This window comes from Heterodontus francisci, chromosome 27 (genome assembly GCF_036365525.1).
Source record: "Heterodontus francisci isolate sHetFra1 chromosome 27, sHetFra1.hap1, whole genome shotgun sequence".
NCBI lineage: Eukaryota > Metazoa > Chordata > Chondrichthyes > Heterodontiformes > Heterodontidae > Heterodontus > Heterodontus francisci.
The window spans coordinates 8,132,015-8,148,284 of NC_090397.1; the positions used below are offsets into that span (position 1 = coordinate 8,132,015).

Here is a 16,270-nt window from a genome sequence, read left to right on the forward strand (position 1 = left end):
CTGAATATACTGTTGGACACCGCAACATAAATGATGCAATCAGTTATAATGAAACTGGCATCCTTTGTACTGTGGGAATAGGCAATGGATTACCGATGGAAAGAGAATGAGAGAGCGACTAAGAGAATTTTTTTGTTCTTTCAGTTCAGGATTAAGGTATTTTTATATAAAAAATCTATTTATGAAGTAAAATGATATTAAATGGAATGCACTATTTGAAATCCAGAAATTACTTTTGGGTTTTTGTCCAGTAATGCACATTAATGCATGCTGAGGGGAAGGGCATTGGAATGAAACATGAACTGCTTTTATTTCTCCTCTGATTGTGAGCATGAATTAATTGTGCTGTCAGCACAGTAGCTATCTATTCCTGTGATAAATCCTCAGAAAAGGTTGATGCAATCATTGTTTGTGAGAAAAGGTGTGCATGAAATCAAGTGGATACAACTTTGGGAAACTTTGAAAGTTGTGCGTATAGCTCATGGACTATTCTGGGTATTACCTTTAAGACCCCAGCTGAGTAATCATGGTATTGAAAACTGAAAATGCGGGAAATACTCAGCAAGTCAGACAGCATCTGTGGAGAGAGAAGTAGGTTGATCTTTCATCAGAACGGAACTTGCCTATAACAAAGTCGGGCTAATAACTAATTTCCTAATTATATTGTTCAAATATTCAAAAAAAAATTAGCCTTTCTCCAGTCCACGGGCACAATCTCTGACTAACAAGCTGTTAAAGATATAAGCAAGAGATTCATGCAACAGCTCCCATTTCTGTGAGCACTCTCAGGTGGGCAGCATTAGGGCCAGCAGTCTGAACTGATTTGAGACCCCTTATTGCATCAGCATCCACTTTAACACCTACAATATTAGTGTCAACTGTTATTTGCATTAATATCAACTGAACACAGTCTACAAGAGTGAAAACTGATGCAAAGTAGATATTTAAAACCTCTGCCATATTCCTGGGAGTTCACCTGATTCTCCCCTGAGAAATCCTTATGCAGTCCATTATCGCCCTATGATTCCTAACATAGCTTAAAAAAAATTACAATTGCAGTTATCCACTTTTTTCCAAATGATATTTTGGCTGCTCTCATAGCTGCTATTGTTGCCTTTAGCTGAGCTTGACGTGTTGCTATTCTCCTTGGAATTCTTTTCTTTTAATCTGTATAAGTACAGGTTTGTCCTTGTACATGATCAGTTAGCCACTTTACAAACAAACATACGAATTAGGAGCAGGAGTAGGCCACTCGGTCCCTCAAGCCTGCTACGCCATTCAATAAGATCATGGCTGATCTGATTGTAACCTCGACTCCACATTCCCACCTGTCCCCAATAACCATTCACCTCCTTGCTTCATCAAGAATCTCTCTACCTCTGCCTTACAAATCTTTAAAGACTCTGCTTCCGCTGCGTTTTGAGGAAGAATTCCAAAGACTCATGACTCTCTGAGAGAAAAAACATTCTCCTCATCTCTGTCTTAAATGGGCGACCTCTTATTTTTAAATAGTGACCCCTAGTTCTAGATTCTCCCATAAAGGGAAACATCCTTTCCACATCCAGCCTGTCAAGACCCCTCAGGACCTTAAATGTTTCAATCAAATCGCCTCTTACTCTTCTAAACTCCAGCGGATACAAGCTTAGCCTGTCCAATCATAAGACAATCCACTCATTCCAGGTATTAGTCTAGTAAACCTTCTCTACTGATTCCAATGCATTTACATTCTTCCTTAAATAAGGAGACCTGTACCGTACACAGTACTCCAGATGTGGTCTCACTAATGCCCTGTATAACTGAAGCATAACCTCCCTACTTTTGTATTCAATTCCCCTCGCAATAAATGATAACTTTCTATTAGCTTTCCTGATTACTTGATGTACCTGCATACTAACCTTTTGTGATTTATTCACTAGGACACCCAGATCCCTCTGCATCTCAGATCTCTGCAATCTCTCACCATTTAGATAATATGCTTTTTTTATTCTTCCTGCCAAAATGAACAATTTCACATTTTCCCACATTATACTCCATTTGTCAGATCTCTTCCCACTTACTTAACCTATCTATATCCCTTTGTAGCCCCCTTATGTCCTCTTCACAATTTACTTTCCTACCTATCTGTGTCATCAGCAAATTGAGCAACCATACCTTTGGTCCCTTCATCCAAGTCATTTATATAAATTGTAAAAAGTTGAGGCCCCAGCATTAATCCCTGCGGCACACCACTCATTACATCTTGCCAATCAGGAAATGACCCATGTTTGTGTGCTCTCTGTTTCCTGTTAGCTAGCCAATCTTCTTTCCATGCCAATATGTTATCCCCTACACCATGAGCTTTTATTTTCCGCAATAACCTTTGATGTGGCACCTTATCAAATGCCTTTTGGAAATCTAAGTACAATACATCCACCGGTTCCCCTTTATCCACAGCATGTTAGTTCTTCAAAGAACTCCAATAAATTGGTGAAACATGATTTCCTTTTCACAAAACCATGTTGACTCTGCCTGATTACTGTAAATTTTTCTAAGTGCCCTGCTATGACGTCTTTAATAGTTTCTAACATTTTCCCTAAGACGGATGTTAAGCTAACTGACGAGTTTCCTGCCTCCCTCCCTTTTTGAATGAAGGAGTTACATTGACTCTTTTCCAATCTAATGGAGCCGTCCCCGAATCAAGGGAATTTTGGAAAATTAAAACCAACTCATCAACTATCTCCCTAGCCACTTCTTTTAACACCTTAGGATGAAGTCCATCAGGACCCGGGGACTTGTCAACCCTCAGCTCCAACAATTTGCTCAGTACCACTTCCCTGGTGATTGTAATTTTCTTGAGTTCCTTCCTTCTTTCCATTTCCTGATTTACAGTTATTTCTGGGATGTTACTTGTAACCTCTATAGTGAAGACATTTGCAAAATACCTTTTCAATTCATCCGTCGTCTCCTTATTTTACCTTATTAATTCCCCAGACTCACTTCTAATAGGACCAGCACTCACTTTGTTAACTCTTTTAAAATATCTATAGAAACTCTTGCTGTCTGTTTTTATATTTCTCGCCAGCTTTCTCTCATACTCTAATTTTTCCCTCCTTATCAATCTTTAAGCCATTCTTTGCTGTGTTTTATATTCTGTGAGAGGGGAAAAGTTTAGGGGGGATATGCGTGGAAAGTTCTTTACGCAGAGGGTGGTGGGTGCCTGGAACGTGTTGCCAGCGGAGGTGGTAGACGCGGGCACGATAGCGTCTTTTAAGATGTATCTAGACAGATACATGAATGGGAAGGAAGCAAAGAGATACAGACCCTTAGAAAATAGGTGACATGTTTAGATAGAGGATCTGGATCGGCGCAGGCTTGGAGGGCCGAAGGGCCTGTTCCTGTGCTGTAATTTTCTTTGTTCTTTGTTCAATCTTCTGACCTGCCACCTATCTTTGTGCAATTATATGCTTTTCCTTTAAGTTTGATGCTATCTTTAATGTTTTTAGTTAACCATGGATAGTGGGTCCTCTCCTTGGAATTTTTCTTTCTTATTGGAATGTGTCTATTCTGTGTATTCTAAAATATCCCCTTAAATGTCTGCAACTGCATCTCTATTGACCTATCCCTTAACCTAATTTTCCAGATCACTTCAGCTAGCTCTGCTTTCATGCCCTCATAATTGCACTTATTTAAGTTTAAAATACTAGTCTTCTGTCCCTCAAACTGAATGTAAAATTCCGTCATATTATGATCGCTGTTACCTAGGGGGGCACCTTCACTATGAAATCATCAATTAATCCGATCTCGTTGCACGATACCAGGTCTTGTATAGCCTGCTCTCTGGTTGATTGCTGGATATGCTGTTCTAAGAAACTATCCCAAAAACATTCTATGAACTCCTTATCTAGGCTACCTTTGCCCATCTGATTTTTCCAGTCTACATGTAGATTAAAATCTCCCATGATTATTGCCGCACCTTTCTGACAAACTTCCTTTATATTCTGTCCTACCGTGTGGTTACTGAACGGGGGTCTGTACACTATTCGCATGAGTGATTTCTTGCTTTTATCATTTCTCATCTCTACCTAAACCGCTTCTACATCCTGGTTTCCTGAACTTAGGTCATCCCTCTCTAATGTGCTTAAACCACGATTAATTAACAGAGCCACCCCTCCACATTTTCCTAGATTCCTGTCCTTCCTCATTGTCCCTAAATAGAACCATAGAAAAATTAAGGCACAGAAGGAGCCCATTCAGCCTAATGTGTCTGCGCCTTCTGAGAAACCTAGTCGCCCAATCTAATCCCACCTTCTAGCACCTGGTCCGTAGCCTTGCAGGTTACAGCACTTCAGGTGCATGTCCCGGTACCTTTTAAATGAGTTGAGGGTCTCTGCCTCCACCATCATTCCTGGCAGTGAATTCCAGACACCCAACGCCGTCTGGGTGAAAACGTTTTCCCTCATGTCCCCTCTAATCCTTTTGCCAATCACCTTAAATCTGTGCCCCCTGGTAACTGACCTCTCCGCCAGGGGAAACAGATCCTTCCTGTCTATTCTATCTAGGCCCCTCATAATTTTGTACACCTAAATTAAGTCACCCCTCAGCCTCCTCTGTTCTAAGGAAAACAGCCATAGCCGATCCATTCTTACCTCATAGCTGCAACTTTCAAGCCCTGGCAACATTCTTGTAAATCTCCTCTGTACTCTCTCCAGAGTAATGATGTCCTTCTTGTAATGTGGTGACCAGAACTGTACGCAATACTCCAGCTATGGCCTGACTGGCGTTTTATATAGTTCCAGAATTACATCCCTGCTTTTGTATTCTATACTTCAGCCAATAAAGGAAAACATTTCATATGCCTCCTTCACTACACCTGTCCTGCCACCTTCAGGGACTTGTGGACATGCAGTCCAAGGTCTCTCACTTCTTCTACCCCCCCTCAATATCCTCCAGCTTATTGTGTATTACCTTGCTTTGTTTGCCCTCGCCAAATGCATTACCTCATACTTCTCCAGATTGAACTCCATTTGCCACTTTTCCGCCCACTTGACCAAACCATTGATATCATTCTGGAGTCTACAGCTATCCTTTTCACTACCAACTAAACGGCCAATATTTGTGTCATCAGCAAATTTCCCAATCATGCCTCCCACATTTACATCCAAATCATTAATATATACCACAAACAGCAAGGGTCCCAACACTGAGCCCTGTGGAACGTCATTGGAAACCGCTTTCCATTCGCAAAAATATCCGTCGACTACTACCGTTCTGATGAAGGGTCACTGACCTGAAACGTTAACTCTGCTTCTCTCTCCACAAATGCTGCCAGACCTACTGAGTATTTCCAGCATTTCTTGTTTTTATTTACGTCGACTTCTACCCTTTGTTTCCTGTCACTGAGCCAATTTTGGATCCAACCTACCACATTCCCCTGTATCCCATGGGCTTCAGTGTTGACTTTCATGTGCCCTTCTTTGATTCTCGGGGCTTGCATGGTTTCCTTTTGCATTAGAGTGTTTGTAAAGGTGGTGAATCTCTATAAAGCCTTAATAAGACCTCAGTGGAAACTACTGTATGCCGTTTTGGACTCCATGCTATAGGAAGCATGTTGGAGCAAAAGAGAGACAGCCATATAGTTCACTAGAGTGCTGCCAGGTATGAGGAAAAACAAATACAAAGAAACACTTTGAAGAATTGGGACTGTTTTTGTTAGAATTGAAGGTTACAAGATGCTTTGATAGAGATGTTTCCAGTGATAGAGGAGTCTAAAACAAGTGTGCATAGATTGAAGATTAAATATAAGGGATGTAGGGCAGAACATTTTACCCAGGTAATTGTGAGGCTGTTGAATTAAAGAAAATCATGATCTCTCTTTTATTTAAGCCAAAGAAGGAGATGCTCGCAGGGTGACCAAGGCTTGGTCAAATGGATGAGTTTTAACGACGATTTTAAAGGACAAGAGGATACGATTCTTAAAAAAAAGTTAAGATAGTCCAGGGTGTGGCACAAGTACCAAAAGTGAGATAAAGGGAGGGTGGATACACAAGAGGCCAGAGTTGGAGCAATAGAGTTTTTGGAGGAATTGTAGGGCTTGGAAAAAGTTCTGAAGATAGGAAAGTGCAAGACCATAAAGGGATTTAAGCACGAGGATGTTTTAAATTGTCGATGTTGAGGTAATAGAGCAAATGTAGATCAACCAGGATTGGTGAGTGAGGATATAGATCATTCAGGATGGGGATAATTGGCAAGTGGGACCTGACGTACTATAAGGTGCAAGTAGTCGAGTTTTGGATGAGCTGAACTTTATGGATGATGGGAGGCTTGTAAGGAGGGCCGTAGAGTAATCAAGTCTGGAGGTGGTAAAGGCGCAGAAGGGATTTCAGTAGCAGATGGGCTAAAATAGTGGCATATGGGGAAATTGTTACGGAGATGGAAGAAGGAATAAGCCAGAATCTCAGCTCATGATTGAACAGGATGCTGAGATTGCAAACTGTCTGGGTCAGCCTGAGACAGTAGCTGGGAGGGGGAAGGTGGAATAATGGTGAGAAAGCAGAATTTCTGCTTGGGGTGAAGAAGATGGTTTCAGTCTTTCCAGTGCTTAGTTGGAAAAGGTAATACTGACCCAAGATTGGTTGTCAGATAAGCTGCAGTCCAATAACCACAGGCAGTGGAGAAGTTGAGAGAAATGAAGTAATAATAGAACTGGGTGTCATCAGCATGCATCATCAAACTGCATGAGAAAGAGAGTGTAGGAAGAGAAACAATTGCTAAGCTGTTGAGGTAAGATTGGATCGGGAGAAATAGAACCAAGAAAGATAGTCCCATGGTGCTGGACAATGGAGAGGCATTGGAGGGCTTAATAACATTTTACAGTGATGGCTTACTTTATTTTCCTATTTTCAGGATGTCAACAAACGGCTGTCGTTGCCCGCCGACATTAGATTACCTGATGGATATTTGGAAAAACTGCAGATGAGCAGCCCACCTTTTGATCAGCCAATGAGTAGAAGGTCCCGCAGAGCTTCCCTGGTGAGTCTTTGTTGCTATTTATTTTGTTTCATCATCAGCAGCCATGAAACTTGCGTTAGCTTTTGACTACTGTTTCTCCCGTACTTTAAATCATGGGTATTATCTCTCTTCTGTGATGCCCAAAAAGATTTGTAAAACTGCTCATTCCATTTAGTTCAACTCATCCAATTATATCGCTGTTGCTATTTGCAGTAATCACACATCCCTTCATAATCTCCAATTAAATCTGTAGAGCGAAAGCCTGGCAATGTTCTAACTCCCAACTTTTGCAATAATTGCAATTAAGAATGAAGCTGGCATCATCTAATTTAGGTGGGGTTTGTGGGGGGTGGCAGACAAAAGAAGAAACAAATACACTGATGATTTGATTTCCCTATCTATGTTGGGGCGACAATCTCGGCCACAGTGTTAGTCAGCGATTTAGAACTATGTCCTCCATCCCTTTAATAAGGAAAGGCAAAGCAGCCAAATTCATGGTTGCAGATTGTTGTCCAGTAGCCCACTACACACATGTAAATGATACATGTGTAGAAACAAGATTGTGCACGATGATGCTTGTATATGTTGTTATGAAAGTACTTCCATTTTTTTATGTTTCTACGAGGGCTCGTGTTTTAAAATTGTGGAAATGGATTCCTTTGGGGAACTGATAGATGCTGGATTTTGCTTTTTTTTTTGAAAGGTCACTGGAAGGACTTTGGGACTTTGTTTAAAAACACACTTACTGGAAGTCACATGTTTTCACCTAAGTAAACAGCAGATGCCTTCTGACTATGGAAGTTGTTTACTGAGAAGTGACATGTCAAGATTTATGGTGGTCAAGAGTTGGTTTTGGTTTGGATATTGTTTTGAGTCAGTTGGGTTTGCAGCCTGCTGAGAGAAGCAACTAGCTCATCCTTTCTCCACCTCTCTGAGAAACCCTGAGAATCCTATGTGTGATAACTGAAACCCCTGATGCCACCTTTCTCCAGGAAAGCCTGCCAGAATAATCCTTGACGCCATCTGAAGAGAACTGCTCCAAAAAAATCCCAGTGACAGGCATCTACACATATTTGGGATGCCAGAAAAGGGACAACTGATATCATTCCATATCTTTTATCTTTTTCCTTCAAGGGAATTAACAAGTATTTGGCCAAAGTGTTTTTTTATTGTTTTTTGTGGTGATCTCTGCAGAGAAAACCTTTTTTTTTTTCTTTAACCTTTGTGTGTGTGTGTGTGTGTGTGTGTGTGTGTGACGATGTGCTTTGTAACAAGGGTAATCATCATTGAAAAGGGGAGGAGGAAAACACCAGATTTCTTGTGCATTAGGGTAAGGTTTACGCTTTTGCTACGACCTTTCTGAACAGGGAGGACTTTAGAGATACAGCACTGAAACAGGCCCTTCGGCCCACCGAGTCTATGCCGACCATCAACCACCCATTTATACTAATCCTACACTAATCCCATATTCCTACCAAACATCCCCACCTGCCCCTGTATTTCCCTACCATCTACCTATACTAGTGACAATTTATAATGGCCAATTTACCTACCAACCTGCAAGTCTTGTACCTGATTTATTGAAAAACTTAACCAAGGCGAGGCTAAAAGAATAGGCAGAAAAGTTTGAGTTAGAGTTAAAACCAGGGGTTAATAAAGCAGACATAATTGAGGTAATAGCACAGCATATGAAATTGGAAGGGATGAAAAAACAATTCAGATGACAATTCAGTTGAATTAGCTAGAATTCAGTTACAAATGAAGCAGCTTGATCTGGACAGAGAATTGAAAATGAGAAAACTTGAGTTTGAACAAGAAAAAGAAATAAAACTTGAACAACAATTTCAAAAGAAAAGAGGAGAGACAAGAGAGAGAAAAATGGAGAGAAAGAGAAAAAGAAGAAAGGGAGCAAGAAAGGGTATTTGAATTTTAAAAAGCTAGACTTAGGAAAAAAAAGAGTAACCTTGACCTCGATGAAAATTCTGGTGAAGAAAGACTCCAGCCCGGGACCCATTGGAGAGCTGTTTAAATTTGTGCAAACCCTCCCGAAGTTTGAGGAAAGGGACGTAGAGGCATTTTTCATTGCTTTTGAAAAGATTGCTACACAGATGACGTTGCCAAAGGAAAGCTGGACACTGTTTATGCAGAGCAGTTTGATGGGCAGAGCTCATGAAGTTTATGCTATGCTTTCCAAGAAGGCTTCTGCAGATTATGAGATGGCAAAAAAAAGGCTAATCTCACTGCTTATGAGTTAGTCCCTGAAGCTTACAGGTAGAAATTTTGGAACCTCTGGAAACAGCCTGGGCAAACTTATATAAAATTTGAGAGAGTAAAGTAAATTAACTTCAATCGTTGGATGCGGGCACTAAAGGTAGAGGCCACATACGAGACCTTAGGGAAATAATTCTTCTGAAAGAATTTATAAATACACTCCCTCTGTTAGTAAGAACCCATGGAGAAAACCAGAAGGTTTCAACAGCCAGATAGGCAGCTGAGATCGCTGATGATTACAAGCTTGCTTATAAGCCCAAATCCTCCTTCCATCACCCCCATAAACCCAAGAAAAATAGAAGGTGGGAGGATGAAAGGAAGGCAAGTAGCCGGGGACCAGAAGGGACAAGCTGGCAACGTCCCGGGATCTCCTCCTCATGCCAGAAAGGAAGATGCAGAGGATGGAAGTGAGGTCCGAAAGCCTAAGTGTTTCCATTGCCACAAGGTAGAACACATTGTGCAGAATGCTGGAAGTTGCAGGGTAAACCTATAGGACTTATTGGGATACCCAAGGCCAATGCAGAGGAAAGGGCCCTGACTGAGATTATGACAGATCGGGCTGTAGCTCTGACTGCTGCTGTAAGGCCAAGTACAAAAATTGCTGTGAGTGCAGGAGACGTGAACAAGATACCTGAGAGTGAAAGGGACTTCTTGTCAAAAGAAAAAGTAACTCTTTATCCCTCAAGTGAGGCAGGTATACCAACAGTTATACTCAGGGATACAGGAGCCACCCAAACTCATTTGCTGAGGACAGGCATAACTTTTCCACCAGAGAGTGCATTGAATGCCAAGGTTTTAGTGAATGGTATTGGCGGGGAGTATATACCCGTACCTTTGTATTGGATGCACCGAGAATGTGAACTGATGTCTGGAATGGTAACCGTAGGAACTGTCCATAGTTTCCTGTAGACGGAGTTGACCTAATCCTGGGGAATGATTTGGCTGGATATAGATAGTAGCTTCTTCAGTATTCACGGAAAGACCAAGTGAAGTCAAAGAGACAGAGCAGTTGCAGGAAAAGATTCCAGGAATTTTTCCTTCATGTGTAGTGACCCAAGCACTGGCTAAACAAGTTCCATTGTCGGAGGTCAAGTTGGCACCACAGACAGCGGTTGACTGTGTGGAACCTTTACCGAAAACAAAAGCAGGACATTAATATATACTCACTATTATGGATATGGCTACTCAGTTCACAGAGGCCTTTCCCTTGAGAACAGTTTCTGCTAAGGTAGTAGAAAAATTAACCCAGTTTTTCACTCAATATGGATTATCGATTGAGATTCAGTCGGATCCAAGTTCCAATTTTATGTCTAAAATTTTCCAGGAAGTTATGAGTAATCTTAGTATCACACAGTTACAATCTTCAGCCTACCACCCACAGACTTCAAAACGGTACCATCAGACCCCCAAAACGATGATCAGGTAATACTGTCATGAATATCCCCACGATTGGGATAAAGGGCTGGAATTTCTTTTGTTTGCCACTAGGGATTCACCTAATGAGTCTACCGGATTTAGTCCTTTTGAATTTATGGGCATGAGGTAAGAGGTCCTCAAAAACTAATCAAAGAAAAGTTTTTAGAACAGAGGGACAAATCTTCCATGTTAGATTATGTATCCGTGTTCCGGGAACAGCTCACGAGCCTGTAAAGTGGCTCAGGGCCACCTAAAAGCTTCACAAACAACCATGAAGAAATGGGCAGACAAGTGTTCCAAGACCTGAAAATTTCTACCAGGGGATGAGGTGTTAGTATTACTGCCTTTACAGGGTGAACCGCTGAAAGCATGGTTCAGTGGTCCATATGGAGGCATCAAAAGAATTGGTAAAGTAAATTATTTGATTGACACCCCAGATCACTGGAAAAAGAATCAGCTGTGTCACATCAATATGTTGAAACAATATCACTGCCAGGAGGTGGATAAATAAGATGTCAGGTAGTAGGGACAGTGAAGGATGAAAGGGATTGTGAAGATGAGGCAGAAGGAGGCCTCGACAATTTTCAAATTGAACCTCCTACTATCCGGTTAGCTAACACTGAATTGTTAGGGAGACTAGACACTATGCTTTCATATTTAGGTGCAGAACAACAAGAGGATCTAACAAGGCTACTCACAGCATTTAAAGGAATCTGTAGGGATAAACCAGAATGTACAACCTCAGCCATACATGATGTGGATGTAGGAGAATCCTTGACTATAAAATAGCATCATTATTTCTGAAGTCTCCAGAAACAGGCCCAGGTGAAAGCAGAAATCCAATACATGTTGGAAAACCCCCAGTCAAAGCAGCTGGAGTTCTCCAGTCGTGTTAGTGTGTAAACCTGATAGTTGAACTGGATTTTGCATCAACTACAGAAAGGTTAATGCAGTAACAAAGGCAGACTCCTACCCAATTCCTCGATTGGAAGACTGGATTGACAGAGTTGGCAGTGCCACCTTTCTTACAAAACTAGATTTATTGAAGGAATACTGGCAGGTTCCTTGAACATCCCGAGCTAAAGAAATATCAACCTTTGTCACACTGGATGGTCTTTTCCAATGCCAAGTGATGCCATTCGAACTAAAAAAAAATGCCCCAGCAACTTTCCAGCGACCAATGAACTAAATGGTAGCCAGTGTTCCTGTGTGGTTTGCCTTGATGATGTACTGGTATACAGTGGCACTTGAAAGGGCCACATGGAACAACTAGCAGCTCTATTTAGAAAATTTGCAGTCGGCTGATTTGGTGGTAAATTTTGCCAAAGTGAATTTGCTAAAACGTGGGGAACCTACCTGGGGCATATATTAGGGCAAGGACAGGTGTTGCCAAGAACAAGCATTGATGCAGTTCCCTGCACCTAAGACTAAATGAGAAATCATGAAGTTTTTGGGGTTGTATAGTTTCTATGGCGAGTTTGTACCAAATTTTAGCACGATACCTGCTCCACTGATGGATTTGCTACAAAAAAAAAAGCTAAGGTAGTGTGGTCAAGCATCTTTCGAGAGGCTGAAAGCCATTTTGATCAATGAACCAGTGTTGACTGCCCAAATTTCACTAAGCCCCTCAAGGTAGCAATTGATGCTAGTGACCTGTGAGTTGGTGCAGTCCTGTTGCAAGATGATGAATCAGGCATGGAAAGGCCAGTGTGATCTTCTTCTTTGGCCTCCTTGTCTCGGGAGACAATGGGTAAGCGCCTGGAGGTGGTCAGTGGTTTGTGGAGCAGTGCCTGGAGTGGCTATAAAGGCCAATACTAGAGTGACAGACTCTTCCACAGGTGCTGCAGAAAAAATTGGTTGCTGGGGCTGTTACACAGTTGGCTCTCCCCTTGCGCTTCTGTCTTTCTTCCTGCCAACTGCTAAGTCTCTTCAAATCGCCACAATTTAGCCCCGCCTTTATGGCTGCCCCCCAGCTCTGGTGATCGCTGGCAACTGACTCCCACGACTTGTGATCAATGTTACAGGACTTCATGTCGCGTTTGCAGACGTCTTTAAAGCGGAGACATGGACGGCCGGTCGGTCTGATACCAGTGGTGAGCTCGCTGTACAATGTGTCCTTGGGGATCCTGCCATCTTCCATGCGGCTCACATGGCCAAGCCATCTCAAGCGCCGCTGACTCAGTAGTGTGTATAAGCTGGGGATGTTGGCCACCTCGAGGACTTCTGTGTTGGAGATACGGTCCTGCCACCTGATGCCAAGTATTCTCCGGAGGCAGCGAAGATGGAATGAATTGAGAATTCGCTCTTGGCTGACATACGTTGTCCAGGCCTCGCTGCTGTAGAGCAAGGTACCGAGGACACAGGCTTGATACACTCGGACTTTTGTGTTCCGTGTCAGTGCGCCATTTTCCCACACTCTCTTAGCCAGTCTGGACATAGCAGTGAAAGCCTTTCCAATGCGCTTGTTGATTTCTGCATTGAGAGACAGGTTACTGGTGATAGTTGAGCCTAGGTAGGTGAACTCTTGAACCACTTCCAGAGAGTGGTCGCCAATATTGATGGATGGAGCATTTCTGACATCCTGTCCCATGATGTTCGTTTTCTTGAGGCTGATGGTGAGGCCAAATTCGTTGCAGGCAGCCGCAAACCTGTCGATGAGACTCTGCAGACACTCTTCAGTGTGAGATGTTAGAGCAGCATCGTCAGCAAAGAGGAGTTCCCTAATGAGGACTTTCTGTACTTTGGTCTTCGCTCTTAGACGGGCAAGGTTGAACAACCTGCTACCTGATCTTGTGTGGAGGGAAATTCCTTCTTCTGAAGACTTGAACGTGTGTGAGAGCAGCAGGGAGAAGAAAATCCCAAACAGTGTAGGTGCGAGAACACAACCCTGTTTCACGCCACTCAGGATAGGAAAGGGGTCTGATGAGGCGCCGCTATGCTGAATTGTGCCTTTCATATTGTCATGGAATGAGGTGATGATACTTAGTAGCTTTGGTGGACATACGATCTTTTCTAGTAGTCTGAAGAGACCACATCTGCTAACGAGGTCAAAGGCTTTGGTGAGATCAATGAAAGCAATGTAGAGGGGCATCTGTTGTTCACGGCATTTCTCCTGTAGCTGACGAAGGGAGAACAGCATGTCAATGGTCGATCTCTCTGCTCGAAAGCCACACTGTGCCTCAGGGTAGACACACTCAGCCAGCTTCTGGAGCCTGTTTAAAGCGACTCTAAAAAGCTAAGTTGACACTAAAAGAGATATTCAACAGTAGAAAAAGAAACCCTGGGCTTACTACTAGCTCTTAAGCATTTTGAAGTATAGGTCCGCAATGACTACAGAGAGACACTGGTATGTACAGATCATAATCCCCTAGCCTTTGTGTCAAAATTCAAAAACCGGAAATGCCAGACTATTTTGATGGAGTTTACTACTGCAGCCCTATCACTTAAAGATTATCCACATTGCGGGGAAAAATAATGTAATTGCTGATGCTTTCTCTAGAATTTAACTTTGCTTTGAATTATCTGAGTACAAAGATGAAAAAAGCAGAACTGTATTAGTTACAGCTAAAGAGTGAATGAGAATAAGTGTGTAAATGTTTTTAAATATTTTTTCATGTGTTTTTTTTTACTGTTTGTAATGAAACGCATTTTAAAATGGCGTTTCATTCTTCCAAGGATGGAGGCGTTATGAAAGTACTTTCATTTTTTTTATGTTTTTGTGAGGACTTGTGTTTTAAAGTTGTGGAAATGGATTCCTTTGGAGGACTGAAGTGATTCCATAGATGCTGGACTTTTAAACGTCACTGATAGGACTTTGAGACTTTGTTTAAAAGCACACTTACTGGAAGTCAATATCTTCAGCTAAGCAAACAGCCGGTGCCTTCTGACTATAGGAGTTGTTTACAGAGAAGTGACCTGTCAAGATTCATGGTCAAGAGTTGGTTTCGGTTTGTATATTGTTTTGAGTTAGTTCAGTTTGCAGCCTGCTGAGAGAAACAACCAGCTCATCCTTTCTCCACCACTTTGAGAAACCCTGAGAATCCTATGTGTGATAACTGAAACCCCTGATGCCGCATTTCTCCAGGAAAGCCTGCCAGACTAATCCTGGATGTCGCCTGAAGAGAGCTGCTCCAAAAAGATCCCAGTAACCGCTGTCTGCGCGTATTTGGGACGCCAGAAAAGGGACAACTGATATCATTCCATATCTTATCCTTTTCCTTCAAGTATTTGGCCAAAGTGTTTGTTTGTTTTTCTCTTTTTTTGTAAAGGGATCTCTGCAGAGAAAACCTCTTTTTCTTTAGTGTGTGTGTGTGTGAGTGATTGTTGGGCTAAGTTAGAAGAGAACATTTATATTTCAATCTGTGTGTTAATGCTTTGCATCTTTACTGAATATGTCTTGTTTTATAATAAATTGATAATTTTGTTTATTAAAGAAACCTGGTTTATGGATTTCATTCTGAAATAAAAATAGAGCATATAATTGGACATATTGGTGACTGGGTAAATATTTAAGTATATGTTGTGACCTGTGGAGAAGTGGAACGAGAGAAAGACAGTGCACTCCTCCCGCCTCAGTCATGTTACAGATCAATAGAAATGATTTGACCAGCCAAAATAGGGCTGATTTTCCTCTCCCATTGTGGACAGAAAAAAGTGCCACTTTTGAATTTCTCATAATATCTGCAGAAATCATATATTGGAAGTGAATGAGCCAGCATCAATTTGGAAATCTGCAACAAAAATGCTGGAAATGCACAGGAGCAGTCAGCATGGACTGGATTTTGTTGCATAAAAAATGGCAGCCAGCATATGCATCGCCGTGATCTTGAGCCCGGTGGCTCATTGGAATATGCAGGGTGACCACCCCCACAATCACGTGGCGGAGGTGGCCTTGGCGACGCTGTGAATGGCATCAGCTGTCAAACTGCACAGGCGCTGGGGCCATTTTTAAAGGTTGCCCCTGTTCGCTTTCCCCCCCCCCCCCCCCCCCAACTACACAGAAAATAAACATTTGCTCCCTCCACCACACTAAAATTGCAGAGTTCACCCCTTCCACCCCCCTCCCCCAAACGGAACAAAGTGCAGAATTCACTCCTTCACCCCCCTCACACTAAAACTGAGGAGTTCCCCCTCTTCCCCCCCCTTTGTCCCCCCTTTCTTCCCCCCCACCCCCACTACATGTCAAATGATTAATTGCCCCCTTCCCCCACCTGGGTGGCGCCAACTTTCTCTGGACGGGAAAGTGAAGGCGTGAGTGCTGCCCGTCGCGCTGAAGATCCGGAACTGCAGGTAAGATTGCGGGTAATTTAATTAAAAATGTACGCAAACAGGTAATTTCAATATGTAAATCATGGTCCCGCAGCAGAGCAGCGGAAGGTCCGTCATGGATCTCCCACCACCCCCCCCACCCCCCCTTCCAGGAAGATCAGGCTCAGTAAGCTGGCGTCAGGCTCCATGGCAAGCCGCTGCCGCTCCAATCTTCCAGCAAAACCCCACCCCGGCCTACCGTGGAGCCTGACGTTGGGAGGTGAACAAAATCCAGCCCCATATGTGGAGGGAACAGGCAAATCAGTATCAGACAGTCCCAGTTTCTCTC

General features: G+C 42.6%; 1 protein-coding gene across 3 annotated transcripts in view; it reads left to right on the forward strand.

Annotated features, from left to right (window-relative positions):
- Positions 1–16,270, forward strand: part of cdk17 (cyclin dependent kinase 17) — a 324,668-nt gene that overhangs the window by 241,276 nt on the left and 67,122 nt on the right. For all 3 annotated transcript variants that reach the window (XM_068058765.1, XM_068058767.1, XM_068058766.1), the window contains one exon: positions 6,883–7,008. In XM_068058765.1, the coding sequence (XP_067914866.1) occupies positions 6,883–7,008 (126 nt within the window). The remainder of the gene's footprint in view (positions 1–6,882; positions 7,009–16,270) is intronic.